The sequence below is a fragment of the Convolutriloba macropyga genome, chromosome 1 (genome assembly GCF_964194025.1).
Source record: "Convolutriloba macropyga chromosome 1, txConMacr16.3, whole genome shotgun sequence".
Lineage (NCBI taxonomy): Eukaryota > Metazoa > Xenacoelomorpha > Acoela > Convolutidae > Convolutriloba > Convolutriloba macropyga.
Window position 1 is genome coordinate 19,490,353 of NC_134468.1, and position 15,820 is coordinate 19,506,172.

At 35.5% G+C, this 15,820-nt stretch overlaps 2 protein-coding genes across 2 annotated transcripts in view; one reads left to right on the plus strand and one right to left on the minus strand.

The window, feature by feature from the left end:
* Positions 1–15,820, minus strand: part of LOC142336137 (surfeit locus protein 4-like) — a 229,081-nt gene that overhangs the window by 86,544 nt on the left and 126,717 nt on the right. The window lies entirely within an intron of this gene.
* LOC142336131 (echinoderm microtubule-associated protein-like 6) overlaps positions 1–15,820 on the plus strand; it is a 143,222-nt gene that overhangs the window by 22,428 nt on the left and 104,974 nt on the right. Inside the window, exons 7-8 of the mRNA XM_075384709.1 lie at positions 3,772–4,024; positions 10,299–10,423. Coding sequence (XP_075240824.1) covers positions 3,772–4,024; positions 10,299–10,423 — 378 coding nt within the window. The remainder of the gene's footprint in view (positions 1–3,771; positions 4,025–10,298; positions 10,424–15,820) is intronic.

Genomic DNA, 15,820 nt, shown 5'->3' on the forward strand with positions numbered 1-15,820 from the left:
GCTTGTTTTGATAGGAATTGAAGGTTTCAATAGTTAATTTGAGTTTAATGCTAATTTGGAGGTTTTTGATCAGTTTTGCTGATTTTTAGACCAAATTTTGATTTTTTTACCTGTTTTTTTGTTTTAATGCTTTAATTGGATTTGAATAGAAGCTTGTTACTTAGAGAATATTCAGATGCCAATTGGTTAATGGTTTTTTGGTATAAAACATTTTTTTAAAGGAAAATTGACAGAAAAATTGAGAAATTTTTAATCATTTTTTCTTATTTTTTTTGCAGTTTTTTCTGTTTTTTAATCTTAGACAAGTTTCTTGGCCCATTATGACTTGCCCATTGTTTCGCGAGATTTTCATTACTCTATTTGCAAAGGAACTTTTTTCGGTTATATGTTTCCTCGTACTATTAAAAAAAGTCATCAAGTTTTTCTGTTTTTTTTTCCAATTTGTTTTTGAATGCCGTTTCTATTCTTTCTCAATTTTTTATGGCATTTGATCAGGTTCAGGGTTCACAATGGTTGTGGTAGTTTTTTTGGCATAAGTATGGGCAATTTTCTCCTTCGAGTCGTTTCCGGAATTTTCCGGCTATGTTTTTTTTAAGATCTAATCACACAATTTCATGATTTTTGAAGTCAAATTGGAGTAGTGATTTTGGTCACACCGAAACAGGAAGTGGAGCGATAAAGCGAGCGGTTTTGCGGCGTGAAGTTTTTTTGCTCTAAATTTAAAAGAGAGTGAGGAAACGGTGTTTGAACAAAAATTCGCTTTCTCGCTAATGGTTTTTTTGTTCACCTGCGGCAATTTCACTTTGATTTACTGTTTTTTATTTTTTGGATCGGATTTTTTCTTAATGGTTTTCCCAATCCATTCATGGTCCGTTCTAGGTTTAGTTCTCTGTTTAGTCAATGAAAATTCTTTGAATTGTACGTCAGGACTTGTCCTGTTATGTTTTTTTTATTTCGTCGTCGCGATTTTTGTTACAACCATATAACGTAACAGCCACTTCAAATCTGCTCTTTGTTCATTCGTTCATGCAATTTCAACCGAAGTGCGTGCGTGGCGTCATTTTAGCTCTTAGTAGAAAGAGTTTTTTATTCATTTGCATGATTAAATGTTTGGTCACACTTGACTCACCTCACTCACAAAAATGACTTCCTCACTTTGAAATTGACTTTTATTTACTTCAATTCAAAGAGATAAGGTCAAATGGGTGTGTGTCACTCTAAATTAAGGTTATTAGAGAGCAACTAATAGAGGCAGCTGAAACTTATACAGATTTTTAATCAAAATATAACATATCAGCCTTCAATGAAAAGACTGAATTTTTTTGGTCTGTCATTTTTACCGTTATTTTGAGACTGCAGATTACGAAGCTATTGCGGCTATTTTCTGGCAATCTGCCAGCTATGTTTTATTTTGGTAGGTGTGTTATGAATGTTTAGAGAAAGGAGTGATATCTAGAAGGAAACTGGATAACAAGGCGCGATCTCTTGCTTATTCTCCGGATGGTGCTTTCCTGGCTGTTGGCTTCATAGATGGCTCTTTCTCGGTGTTGAAAACCAAAGACATGAGCGAGTTGCATTCTGCCCAAATCCGCAATGAAGTTCTGCATGAAATGAAGTTCATATTTGCATCATATTTTTTACAACGGATATCTTAAAACGTTTTTCTACACTTTGATTTTTTTCCCGTTTTTATGCATTTGATATTTGGCGAAAACTCGATAAGGTGAAAGCAATTTTTGTCGACCTTGGAGAAAATTTGTGCAAATTAGCCGAATACCACTTAAAGTATTTAGTAGTCGCTCTTGAAATCCGTTTGACAATATAAAATTGTCAAGTGTCTCGGAATATGCCTTCTCATGCGAACGTTAAAGAAGTATAGCTACTAAGTACTTTTCGTGGCAGTTCACAGCCCACCTGCTGGCTATGTTCATTTTTTAATAGCCGCACAGCGATAGATGGGGCTATTATTGGCCTTCTCTTGGATTTTTTACAATTCAAAGAATTTCAATTGTATTGGGGCGCTGTTTTTTTTACGACTCGAAGAGGAGTATTGGAGAAGTCCTTTTTTTAATCAATTTTATTTGAGTGATTTTTGAAGCGTGAAATGAAACGCGTGAAAAAATTTGGAGTGATTTTTATGCCGAACAAAAGTGAAGAGCGGAGCGAAAAGAGAGTGGTTTTTACTCATACCGCTGTTTTTGAGAGAGCGAGAAGTTGATGTGTGAAAAAATTTTTCTCTAAGCGAGCAAAATTTTTGTTCACGTGCGGCTTTTAAAAGCAGTTTTTTTGCAACTTTTGATGGTTATGAAGTTTGATTATAATAATGTATTAGTTTTAGGCTTGTTTTGATAGGAATTGAAGGTTTCAATAGTTAATTTGAGTTTAATGCTAATTTGGAGGTTTTTGATCAGTTTTGCTGATTTTTAGACCAAATTTTGATTTTTTTACCTGTTTTTTTGTTTTAATGCTTTAATTGGATTTGAATAGAAGCTTGTTACTTAGAGAATATTCAGATGCCAATTGGTTAATGGTTTTTTGGTATAAAACATTTTTTTAAAGGAAAATTGACAGAAAAATTGAGAAATTTTTAACAATTTCTTATTTTTTTTGCAGTTTTTTCTGTTTTTTAATCTTAGACAAGTTTCTTGGCCCATTATGACTTGCCCATTGTTTCGCGAGATTTTCATTACTCTATTTGCAAAGGAACTTTTTTCGGTTATATGTTTCCTTGTACTATTAAAAAAAGTCATCAAGTTTTTCTGTTTTTTTTTTCCAATTTGTTTTTGAATGCCGTTTCTATTCTTTCTCAATTTTTTATGGCATTTGATCAGGTTCAGGGTTCACAATGGTTGTGGTAGTTTTTTTGGCATAAGTATGGGCAATTTTCTCCTTCGAGTCGTTTCCGGAATTTTCCGGCTATGTTTTTTTTAAGATCTAATCACACAATTTCATGATTTTTGAAGTCAAATTGGAGTAGTGATTTTGGTCACACCGAAACAGGAAGTGGAGCGATAAAGCGAGCGGTTTTGCGGCGTGAAGTTTTTTTGCTCTAAATTTAAAAGAGTGAGGAAACGGTGTTTGAACAAAAATTCGCTTTCTCGCTAATGGTTTTTTTGTTCACCTGCGGCAATTTCACTTTGATTTACTTTTTTTTATTTTTTGGATCGGATTTTTTCTTAATGGTTTTCCCAATCCATTCATGGTCCGTTCTAGGTTTAGTTCTCTGTTTAGTCAATGAAAATTCTTTGAATTGTACGTCAGGACTTGTCCTGTTATGTTTTTTTTATTTCGTCGTCGCGATTTTTGTTACAACCATATAACGTAACAGCCACTTCAAATCTGCTTTTTGTTCATTCGTTCATGCAATTTCAACCGAAGTGCGTGCGTGGCGTCATTTTAGCTCTTATTGGAAAGAGTTTTTTATTCATTTGCATGATTAAATGTTTGGTCACACTTGACTCACCTCACTCACAAAAATGACTTCCTCACTTTGAAATTGACTTTTATTTACTTCAATTCAAAGAGATAAGGTCAAATGGGTGTGTGTCACTCTAAATTAAGGTTATTAGAGAGCAACTAATAGAGGCAGCTGAAACTTATACAGATTTTTAATCAAAATATAACATATCAGCCTTCAATGAAAAGACTGAATTTTTTTGGTCTGTCATTTTTACCGTTATTTTGAGACTGCAGATTACGAAGCTATTGCGGCTATTTTCTGGCAATCTGCCAGCTATGTTTTATTTTGGTAGGTGTGTTATGAATGTTTAGAGAAAGGAGTGATATCTAGAAGGAAACTGGATAACAAGGCGCGATCTCTTGCTTATTCTCCGGATGGTGCTTTCCTGGCTGTTGGCTTCATAGATGGCTCTTTCTCGGTGTTGAAAACCAAAGACATGAGCGAGTTGCATTCTGCCCAAATCCGCAATGAAGTTCTGCATGAAATGAAGTTCTCACCTGATGGTTCTCATTTGGCTGTGGGAAGCAACGACAACTACGTTGACATCTTTGACTGTCTACATAGGTAAGATATCCTAATTACAGCAAAGAAGAAGTATATTCAGGGAAATCTGCATCTACTCTATAGGACTCTACATCCACCTCCCCGTCAATCCAGTAGACAGATAATGCACATATATATATAATTGCGGGTCATAAACTACGCATGGATACTACAGATCAGTACACTGTGTCCTAAAACTTTTGTTGATTGATTGCTCTCGAACGAAGTTTGAGGCAATTATTGTAAACGTGCTGGTCTTTTTTATGCAAAATTCTGGTTTGACCGTTTCACTTTTCGATTGATTTTTGTGCCCTTGACTTTTTGCGATTTGAGGGATCTAAATTTCTCTCTCATTCAAAATTTTAAGCAGCTGAACTCAATTGGCGGCAGTTACTTCTAAAAGTGAAGTGAAATAGTGGCATTTTTTACTTTCTAAATTTTGTTAGTGTTTATAGCGGTATATCATAACATGTAATGACGTCATTTGAAGCCCTCCTTAGTGAATTTAGGTGTCCATAATTTAGTTACCCCCGCCCCCAACAGCCGAAGTCAGCCTCTCAGCGGCTTTTATTTAGGCGCTCTCCTTATTTAAATTTTAAAGAATTTGAAGTGTATTGGGGCGCTGTCTTATGATTTTTGAAATCAAAGTGAAGTGGTCACGCCCAAACAGGAAATGGAGCGAAAAAGTGGCGGGCAGTTTTTTTCGCTCTAATTTGAAATAGAGTGAGAAGATGGTGTTTGAAAAAAAAATTCGCTTTCTCGCTAGTCTACTTTTTTTTACTATTTTTTCGATTTTTTTAAAATTTTTAATAAACCCCGTCAGCCTCTCAAACGGCTATTATTTAGGTGCTCTCCTTTTTTTTAATTCGCTTTACCTTTTGATCACGTTTTTCGTTTTACATAAGTCACGACTTTCACGTTTGACTTCTGAGTTACCTCACTCACTGTTTCAACTGAATGAATTTTAAATCCATTCACTCAATGAATTGCTCGTCGATAGTGAATACAGTCAAGGTTAAAAGAGCAAAATCAAAAGAAACGGGATAAACCGATAAAGCCCGGTCATTAAGTCATTGAGAATTAGGTTATCAAATTTCCTTTGAGTGTTTGCTAGCTGGCATTGGTATTAAGCTTATTAGTTTTCAATTTAGAAATTGAATTAAGTATAGTTTTAGAATCCAACCGAAACTGCACGCCGAATTAGAACACTTTTTGACACTGAAAAAATAGAACAAATTTGGTCGATTTATCTCTTCTTTTCTTCTGTTTCAATCCCGATGTGCATCAAGCGCGTCAACGACGGCTATTTTTCGGCAATCTGCCGGCTAAGTTGTAAATGGTTTTTCCAATCCTGGTCCATTATTGATCCTTGTATTCCATAATAGCCCATTATAGGTCTTTGTTTTTTGTTTAGTCAAAGAAAATTCTTTGATTTGTGTCAGGACTTGCCTGCTATGTTTTTTTTATTTCGTCGTCTGAAATCCGTTTGACAATATAAAATTGTCAAGTGTCTCGGAATATGCCTTCTCATGCGAACGTTAAAGAAGTATAGCTACTAAGTACTTTTCGTGGCAGTTCACAGCCCACCTGCTGGCTATGTTCATTTTTTAATAGCCGCACAGCGATAGATGGGGCTATTATTGGCCTTCTCTTGGATTTTTTACAATTCAAAGAATTTCAATTGTATTGGGGCGCTGTTTTTTTTACGACTCGAAGAGGAGTATTGGAGAAGTCCTTTTTTTAATCAATTTTATTTGAGTGATTTTTGAAGCGTGAAATGAAACGCGTGAAAAAATTTGGAGTGATTTTTATGCCGAACAAAAGTGAAGAGCGGAGCGAAAAGAGAGTGGTTTTTACTCATACCGCTGTTTTTGAGAGAGCGAGAAGTTGATGTGTGAAAAAATTTTTCTCTAAGCGAGCAAAATTTTTGTTCACGTGCGGCTTTTAAAAGCAGTTTTTTTGCAACTTTTGATGGTTATGAAGTTTGATTATAATAATGTATTAGTTTTAGGCTTGTTTTGATAGGAATTGAAGGTTTCAATAGTTAATTTGAGTTTAATGCTAATTTGGAGGTTTTTGATCAGTTTTGCTGATTTTTAGACCAAATTTTGATTTTTTTACCTGTTTTTTTGTTTTAATGCTTTAATTGGATTTGAATAGAAGCTTGTTACTTAGAGAATATTCAGATGCCAATTGGTTAATGGTTTTTTTGGTATAAAACATTTTTTTAAAGGAAAATTGACAGAAAAATTGAGAAATTTTTAATCATTTCTTATTTTTTTTGCAGTTTTTTCTGTTTTTTAATCTTAGACAAGTTTCTTGGCCCATTATGACTTGCCCATTGTTTCGCGAGATTTTCATTACTCTATTTGCAAAGGAACTTTTTTCGGTTATATGTTTCCTTGTACTATTAAAAAAAGTCATCAAGTTTTTCTGTTTTTTTTTCCAATTTGTTTTTGAATGCCGTTTCTATTCTTTCTCAATTTTTTATGGCATTTGATCAGGTTCAGGGTTCACAATGGTTGTGGTAGTTTTTTTGGCATAAGTATGGGCAATTTTCTCCTTCGAGTCGTTTCCGGAATTTTCCGGCTATGTTTTTTTTAAGATCTAATCACACAATTTCATGATTTTTGAAGTCAAATTGGAGTAGTGATTTTGGTCACACCGAAACAGGAAGTGGAGCGATAAAGCGAGCGGTTTTGCGGCGTGAAGTTTTTTTGCTCTAAATTTAAAAGAGTGAGGAAACGGTGTTTGAACAAAAATTCGCTTTCTCGCTAATGGTTTTTTTGTTCACCTGCGGCAATTTCACTTTGATTTACTTTTTTTTATTTTTTGGATCGGATTTTTTCTTAATGGTTTTCCCAATCCATTCATGGTCCGTTCTAGGTTTAGTTCTCTGTTTAGTCAATGAAAATTCTTTGAATTGTACGTCAGGACTTGTCCTGTTATGTTTTTTTTATTTCGTCGTCGCGATTTTTGTTACAACCATATAACGTAACAGCCACTTCAAATCTGCTTTTTGTTCATTCGTTCATGCAATTTCAACCGAAGTGCGTGCGTGGCGTCATTTTAGCTCTTAGTGGAAAGAGTTTTTTATTCATTTGCATGATTAAATGTTTGGTCACACTTGACTCACCTCACTCACAAAAATGACTTCCTCACTTTGAAATTGACTTTTATTTACTTCAATTCAAAGAGATAAGGTCAAATGGGTGTGTGTCACTCTAAATTAAGGTTATTAGAGAGCAACTAATAGAGGCAGCTGAAACTTATACAGATTTTTAATCAAAATATAACATATCAGCCTTCAATGAAAAGACTGAATTTTTTTGGTCTGTCATTTTTACCGTTATTTTGAGACTGCAGATTACGAAGCTATTGCGGCTATTTTCTGGCAATCTGCCAGCTATGTTTTATTTTGGTAGGTGTGTTATGAATGTTTAGAGAAAGGAGTGATATCTAGAAGGAAACTGGATAACAAGGCGCGATCTCTTGCTTATTCTCCGGATGGTGCTTTCCTGGCTGTTGGCTTCATAGATGGCTCTTTCTCGGTGTTGAAAACCAAAGACATGAGCGAGTTGCATTCTGCCCAAATCCGCAATGAAGTTCTGCATGAAATGAAGTTCTCACCTGATGGTTCTCATTTGGCTGTGGGAAGCAACGACAACTACGTTGACATCTTTGACTGTCTACATAGGTAAGATATCCTAATTACAGCAAAGAAGAAGTATATTCAGGGAAATCTGCATCTACTCTATAGGACTCTACATCCACCTCCCCGTCAATCCAGTAGACAGATAATGCACATATATATAATTGCGGGTCATAAACTACGCATGGATACTACAGATCAGTACACTGTGTCCTAAAACTTTTGTTGATTGATTGCTCTCGAACGAAGTTTGAGGCAATTATTGTAAACGTGCTGGTCTTTTTTATGCAAAATTCTGGTTTGACCGTTTCACTTTTCGATTGATTTTTGTGCCCTTGACTTTTTGCGATTTGAGGGATCTAAATTTCTCTCTCATTCAAAATTTTAAGCAGCTGAACTCAATTGGCGGCAGTTACTTCTAAAAGTGAAGTGAAATAGTGGCATTTTTTACTTTCTAAATTTTGTTAGTGTTTATAGCGGTATATCATAACATGTAATGACGTCATTTGAAGCCCTCCTTAGTGAATTTAGGTGTCCATAATTTAGTTACCCCCGCCCCCAACAGCCGAAGTCAGCCTCTCAGCGGCTTTTATTTAGGCGCTCTCCTTATTTAAATTTTAAAGAATTTGAAGTGTATTGGGGCGCTGTCTTATGATTTTTGAAATCAAAGTGAAGTGGTCACGCCCAAACAGGAAATGGAGCGAAAAAGTGGCGGGCAGTTTTTTTCGCTCTAATTTGAAATAGAGTGAGAAGATGGTGTTTGAAAAAAAAAATTCGCTTTCTCGCTAGTCTACTTTTTTTTACTATTTTTTCGATTTTTTTAAAATTTTTAATAAACCCCGTCAGCCTCTCAAACGGCTATTATTTAGGTGCTCTCCTTTTTTTTTAATTCGCTTTACCTTTTGATCACGTTTTTCGTTTTACATAAGTCACGACTTTCACGTTTGACTTCTGAGTTACCTCACTCACTGTTTCAACTGAATGAATTTTAAATCCATTCACTCAATGAATTGCTCGTCGATAGTGAATACAGTCAAGGTTAAAAGAGCAAAATCAAAAGAAACGGGATAAACCGATAAAGCCCGGTCATTAAGTCATTGAGAATTAGGTTATCAAATTTCCTTTGAGTGTTTGCTAGCTGGCATTGGTATTAAGCTTATTAGTTTTCAATTTAGAAATTGAATTAAGTATAGTTTTAGAATCCAACCGAAACTGCACGCCGAATTAGAACACTTTTTGACACTGAAAAAATAGAACAAATTTGGTCGATTTATCTCTTCTTTTCTTCTGTTTCAATCCCGATGTGCATCAAGCGCGTCAACGACGGCTATTTTTCGGCAATCTGCCGGCTAAGTTGTAAATGGTTTTTCCAATCCTGGTCCATTATTGATCCTTGTATTCCATAATAGCCCATTATAGGTCTTTGTTTTTTGTTTAGTCAAAGAAAATTCTTTGATTTGTGTCAGGACTTGCCTGCTATGTTTTTGCAGTCCAAGAATTGGATTGTATTGGGGCTGTCTTTTTTTCAAGATTTTTACACATTTTTAATTGATTTTGATCTAGCTAGCTTTATTAGTTCTTCAAGTGCTTAGTGTTGCAGATGCTGCGAAGGCCTTAATTCAAGGTTAAAAGGTCATTTTTAGGAGTTTTTGAGCTCAAAATTTTAATTTACTTGAACGATTTTCAATTTATTTTGCTCATCGATTTACGAAATGTAGTGAATACGGTGAGTGTCGAAAGAGCAAAATCAAAAGAAACGGGATAAACAGATAAAGCCCGGTCATTAATCATAGTGCATTAGGTTAACAAATTTCATTAGAGCCATTGCTAGCTGACATTGGTATTTAGCTTAATAGCTTTCAGCTTCAAAAAAAGTCTGTAAATTTTAATCTTTTTTCTTTTTCAGTCCCGATTTGCGGTTAGAGCGTTAACGGCGGCTATTTTCCGGCAATTTGTGGGCTATGTTTCATTTCTGATTTTTCATGTATTTTTGCTTCATTAATGTTCGAGCTGTCTGTGGGACCTGATCACTCGCATTCAATTTTTTTGAAAATGCGCTCAAAATATAAGTCTAGAAGAATTTGGGGTGCGAATGGAATATGTGAGTATCTTTTCTAAGCCCGAGTGGCTTCACTCCGGGGCGCGAACCCACCCCGATATGAGTGATGGTTGGATCTGCTTCAGGCTCAAATCACTAACCACTCTGCCACGGCTCAGCTGAGCTCGAATCCAATGAGTTGCTTTTAAATTTGAAGGTGTTGTAGTTTTATGGTAAATAGCAATGCTCTCTGTAATTGACGAAGGCTAAAATTAGACATGACGTAATTTAGAATGGCGTTTGTTTAATAATGGTTTGTAGCTTCAGCGTATTGTAAACTCATATTTACGATCAGTGTTTCAACTTGGTTAGTGGATGAAAAAGAAACGTTTCCGTCCTCTGTAGGAAATTATTTTGATAAGCAAGAATAACTCCAAATAATATACGGTACTGCAATATTATTGAAGTATCTACAGCAGTGGGAGGTGGAGACGTTTCAATTAATTGGTGCCATTGTGACTATATATAATCAAAAGAAGTAATAAAAACATGCTAATATTCCACCCTGGATGTGACAGTTACATGAAAAAATTGACTGATTTCAGCTGGAAAAAAGTTGGTCAGTGCTCCGGCAGCTCCAGTTTTATTACCCACCTGGACTGGTCTCAAGATGGAAAATACATTCAGACAAACAGTGGAGCAGCTGAGAGGCTGGTGTTCAAGATGCCAAGTGAGTTGGTGCTGAATAACTTAAATTATCTTAGGTAGATTGCTGATTCATCATATCAATAATTGCTCTCAAACAAAGTTTGCATCGATTATTCCGCCATGTTTTATCTTATATGCAAAGCGACTTGTTTTGACCCCCTTTTTGGTTGATTTGGTGAAGGAGTTTTTGCTGATCTAAGCTTCTTCCATTCAGCCAAGCCACTGAGCGACATTGATTGCGGCTTGAAAAAGAGTATCGAATTTCTATCCAATTGTCGAGTTAGAATTTTATTTGTTTTCTCGTATTTTAAAATTGCTTTGCTGATTTATTTTCTAGCAGTATACTTTTTATTCCCCAAATTTATGTGATTTGTACTAAATTGGCGATTATTTAAGAACGAAAGAAAAAAAATTCGCATTCACAATTTTCTTTCAATTTAAATGGTTTTAAAAGGTCTATACTAACATTTTCAGCTCTAGTAATTTGAAGTCTTTCATTTGGAATTCCCCGGCTCACGCGGGTAACAATTGTATTTTGAGAGCTTGTTTCTTCTGTCGTTAGTAGGTATGTTTAATTGCTCTCGAGTGAAGTTTGAACCAATTATCGTAAATAACCGTCTCACGGAAATTTTTTTCCACAGCATTATTTCAATTTCACTTCTTGTGGCTTTTTCACGCTTGACTTCTTAATTTTGCTTGGTCTAAATTGCTTTTATTAATAGCCACCCTCATCTTCTCAGCCGGCTATTATAGCGCTCCTATTTTTTTTACTTCGTCGAATTTTTTTTCGCTTTACCATTTTGCCGCTTTTTCGACATTTTGCGTGAGATATTTTTGATTTCTATAGGCTGGTTTCTCTCATTCTGCTTAAAATGAATTTGAACATCAGTTGCTCAGCAAAGCAATTCAAAACGAACTGAGTGAGTATAAAAAATTGAAGTCAGAAATAGAAACGGGATAAACCCATAAAGCCCAATTTTAGATGCCCGCTCTTTGAACGTCGTTCCTATAAGTCTTAGTTACCATCTCTTATGCTTATTGGTATTGATAGTAGCCCCTGTAGCCTCTCTCTGAGAAACAGAAGTACGTTCAACTAAGAAATGCCATCAAAATAAATTTGACTTTAAAAAAGTTTTTTACAAAAATCTTTTTTTTTTCAATATCTTCTATTCTTTCAATCCCAATCATGCTTATTGGAATCAACGGTGGCTATTTTCCGGCAATCTGCCGGGTATGTTTCAAAATTAAGTCTGTGTTTCAAAAACCAGCGATTGTAAGCTAGGATAGCATAAGGACTTGATAGATGAGTTGAAAGGACTTCAGTCTAGGATGCACGTTAAAATCCCTCCATGATAGATTTTTTTGGCACCCACGACGACAGGTTTTTCTTTCCTACAGTCCCCTCTGAATTAATTTGACCCGCCTGTCTTCTGAGAGCAGTTTGTCCGACGTTAGCCGGTCTATTTAGTGTCGTTTCTAATTAGAGTAAGGAAAGTTTACGTCTGACCGATTTCAACTTTTATTTAAGGGAGGTGCAAGTGCAGAAAAATAAAAACGTTATTTTAAATTCGTGCGTGGACCGATTATTGCTTTAATTTTTATTCTGGGTGGTAAAACAGCTCCTAAATTCAACTTCGGTTGCACTGTGTTAGTTTTCCTGGTAGTTACTTTTTTTCTTTTCCAATCCCGATGTGCGTCAAGTGTCAACGGTGGTGATTTGCTGGCTATATTTTACATCTGTCTTTTTAGTCTTTTATATGCAGTAACATTAATTTTAGTGCCCGTAGTGACGCATTTCCCCCGGCTTCTCTTTAAAAGCAATCTGTTTGACGTTCGTCGTCTTTTTCAAAAAAAGTGTTAAATTGCTTTGAACGAAGTTTTAGGCAATTATTGTAAACGTGTTCGTCTTTTTAAGCAAAAGCTTTGCTTGACCGTTATTGCGCGTTTGTTCTAGAACGTTCTTTGACTTCTTTAGTGATGTTCTCACGCTTGAGTTCTTCATTTTTGAGTTGCTTAAGTTGCTCTCATTTTGAAACAAATTTTATTGCTAATATTAATCGATTGTGAGCGAACGCGAAACAAAGCCATCGTAGCTCTGTTATTAAGATGGCAGCCCAACATCCTATTTGTCCGGTGTTCAAATCCCTGTGCGGTCCGTTTTTCTGCACCCCTAAAACGCTTCTAACCTACGCCCCATATAATTTCAATTGCACCGCTTGTCATTCAAGAGCAATTCATCTGACGTTTGGTGGTCTGTGTTTTTAATTCCTCTCAATCCCAATCATGCTTATTGGAATCAACGGTGGCTACTTTCCGGCAATCTGCCGGGTGTGTTTCAAAAACCAGCGATTGTAAGCTAGGATAGCATAAGGACTTGATAGATTAGTTGAAAGTACTTCAGTCTAGGATGCACGTTAAAATCCCTCCCTGATAGAATTTTTTGGCACCCACAACGACAGGCTTTTCTTTCCTACAGTCCCCTCTGAATTAATTTGACCCGCCTGTCTTTTGAGAGCAATTTTTCCGACGTTAGCCGGTTTATTTAGTGTCGTTTCTAATTAGAGTAAGGAAAGTTTACGTCTGACCGATTTCAACTTTTATTTAAGGGAAGTGCAAGTGCAGAAAAATAAAAACGTTATTATAAATTCGTGCATGGACCGATTATTGCTTTAATTCTTATTCTGGGTGGTAAAACAGCTCCTAAATTCCACTTCGGTTGCACTGTGTTAGTTTTCCTGGTAGTTACTTTTTTTCTTTTCCAATCCCGATGTGCGTCAAGTGTCAACGTTGGTGATTTGCTGGCTATATTTTACTTTACAGCTGTCCTTTTAGTCTTCTATATGCAGTAACATTAATTTTAGTGCCCGTAGTGACGCATTTTCCCCGGCCTCTCCTTAAAATCAGTCTGTTTGACTTTCGTCGTCTTTTTCTAAAAAATTGTTAAATTGCTCCGAACGAAGTTTTAGGCAATTATTGTAATCATGTTCGTCTTTTTATGCAAAAGCTTTGCTTGACCTTTATTGCGCATTTGTTCTAGAACGTTCTTTGACTTCTTTAGTGATGTTCTCACGTTTGAGTTCTTCATTTTTGAGTTATTTAAGTTGCTCTCATTTTGAAACCAAGTTTATTGCTAATATTAATGGATTGTGAGCGAATGCGAAACAAAGCCATCGTAGCTGAGTTATTAAGATGGCAGCCCAACATCCTGTTTGTCCGGTGTTCAAATCCCTGTGCGGTCCGTTTTTCTGCACACCTAAAACGCTTCTAACCTACGCCCCATATAATTTCAATTGCACCGCTTGTCATTCAAGAGCAATTTATCTGACGTTTGGTGGTTTGTGTTTTTAATTCCTCTCAAGTAAGGTTTGGTGTAGTGATTTGAGTTTTGTTGGTCTTTTTATGCATTTTTTTGATTTTCTTCTGGTCGATTTGACATTCTGCGCTGAGAAACGAAATAAACTGTTGAACCCCAAAGCCGTTGATTTGTTATGGAGATATTAGAGCTCTATCAGTCTCTAAGTGATCGTTTTGTTGAAATTGCTAAAGAGGCTTGCGAATTATTTTAAACGGTCAATGTTATATTTGGATATTTCCACCTTTTCTCAGTCGCCGTCTCACATTGTATGATTAGCCTACGCTAGCTAATGCAGCGTCAGTTGTTAGAAAGCAAATCATTCGACGTTATTGTTCGACGTTAATCTTTTTGTGTTTAGGAAGTTATCCGAGTAATTATGTACTTTGAGTTCGGTTTTGCCATTTACCTTTACCCAACATTTGCCGCAAAAATGGCGCCAAGGGTTGGATAATTTGTTTTTTATTTATTCAACCCAAATAAATATAACAGCGTCATTGTCACATTGTCATGTTTTTTTAATAGCCGCCCTCATCTTCTCAGCCGGCTATTTTTGCGCTCGTATTTTTTTACAATTCAAAGAATTTGAATTGTATTGGGGCGCTGTCTTTTTTACGACTCGAAGAGGAGTATTGGAGAAGTCCTTTTTTTTTTAATCAATTTTTTTGGAGTGAATTTTGAAGCGGGAAATGGAACGCGTGAAAAAATTTGGAGTGATTTGGGCGCTGAACAAAAGTGAAGAGAGGAGCGAAACGAGAGTGGCTTTTTGTTCATACCGCTGTTTTTGAGAGAGCGAGAAATTGATGTGTGAAAAAATTTTCTCTGAGCGAGCGAAATTTTTTTGTTCACGTGCGGCTTTTAAAAGCAGTTTTTTTGCAATTTTTCTTGTTTATGAGGTTTGATTATGATATTGTATTGGATTTGGGCTCGTTCTGATACGAATTGAAGGTTTCAAGCAGTTAATTTGAGTTTTATGCAAATTTGGAGGTTTTTGATCAGTTTTGCTGATTTTTTGACGAAATTTAATGTATTTTGGCCTTTTGTTTTGTTTTACTGCTTTAAGTGCAATTTACATAGAAGCTCGTTGCTCAAGGAATATCAGGGATACAAATTGATTACAATTTTTTTTTGTATAAAACATTTTTTCTGAAGAAAAATGACAGAAAAATTGAGAATTTTTAAGTCACTTTTTTTTTTGCTTTTTTTTCGTTTTTTTTTTCAATCTTAGACAATTTTTTAAGCTTGTTATGACTTGCCCGTTATTTCGCGAGCATTTCATTGCTCTATCTGCTCAAAGTAACTTTATTTGGCTTTATTTTTTCTTTGTTATATTTAAAAAACACCTTACTTTTTCTCGTTTTTTTGTTCAATTTGGTTTTAAATGTCGTTTCTATTCTTCCTCAACCTTTGATAGCATTTGGGGAGTTTTCCAGTGGAAGTCAGTTGTTGTAGCTCTTTTGGATGTCTCTCATTTTGATTGATATCAGTTTTGAGTTGTTTTTAAAGAAAATCGAGTAAATCGGATCGAATTTTGGCCACTTTTTGTCTTTTTTCTAAGTTTTTTTTGCCTATTTCTTCCAATTTAATGTTTTTTTTCTGCTGGCAACGTTTTCTCAATAAAGAGCGTTTTTGTGTTTGTTGATACTATGAATTTGCACTTGAAGGCTTAGCAGGGCAGTTTTCCTTTAAACAAATAATACAAAATTCTAATTCGTTAAATTTTTCTTAGTCTTTTTTTAGTTTGTTGTTTAACGTTTCTCTGCAAGTACTAGGTGGGCGATTGATCTAGCCAAATATATATAACTAATTGTTTTCTTTGAGTTATGGATGGGAAGCTGCATGTTATCTTTTTGTAGAGAATTTTGTTTGGATTTTTAGAGAATATTACTTTTTGATTTTGTCCTTTGTCAAGTTTCCAGTTCTCCATTCTTTTCTTTGTGAATTGGTTACACTGTCTGTCGATTGGTAATATGCTGGTGACGCATCTGATCAGTGGGAATAGTCAAATTTTTACTTCGAGTCGTTTCCGGAATTCTTCCGGCTATGTTTTTTTTTAAGATCTGTTCA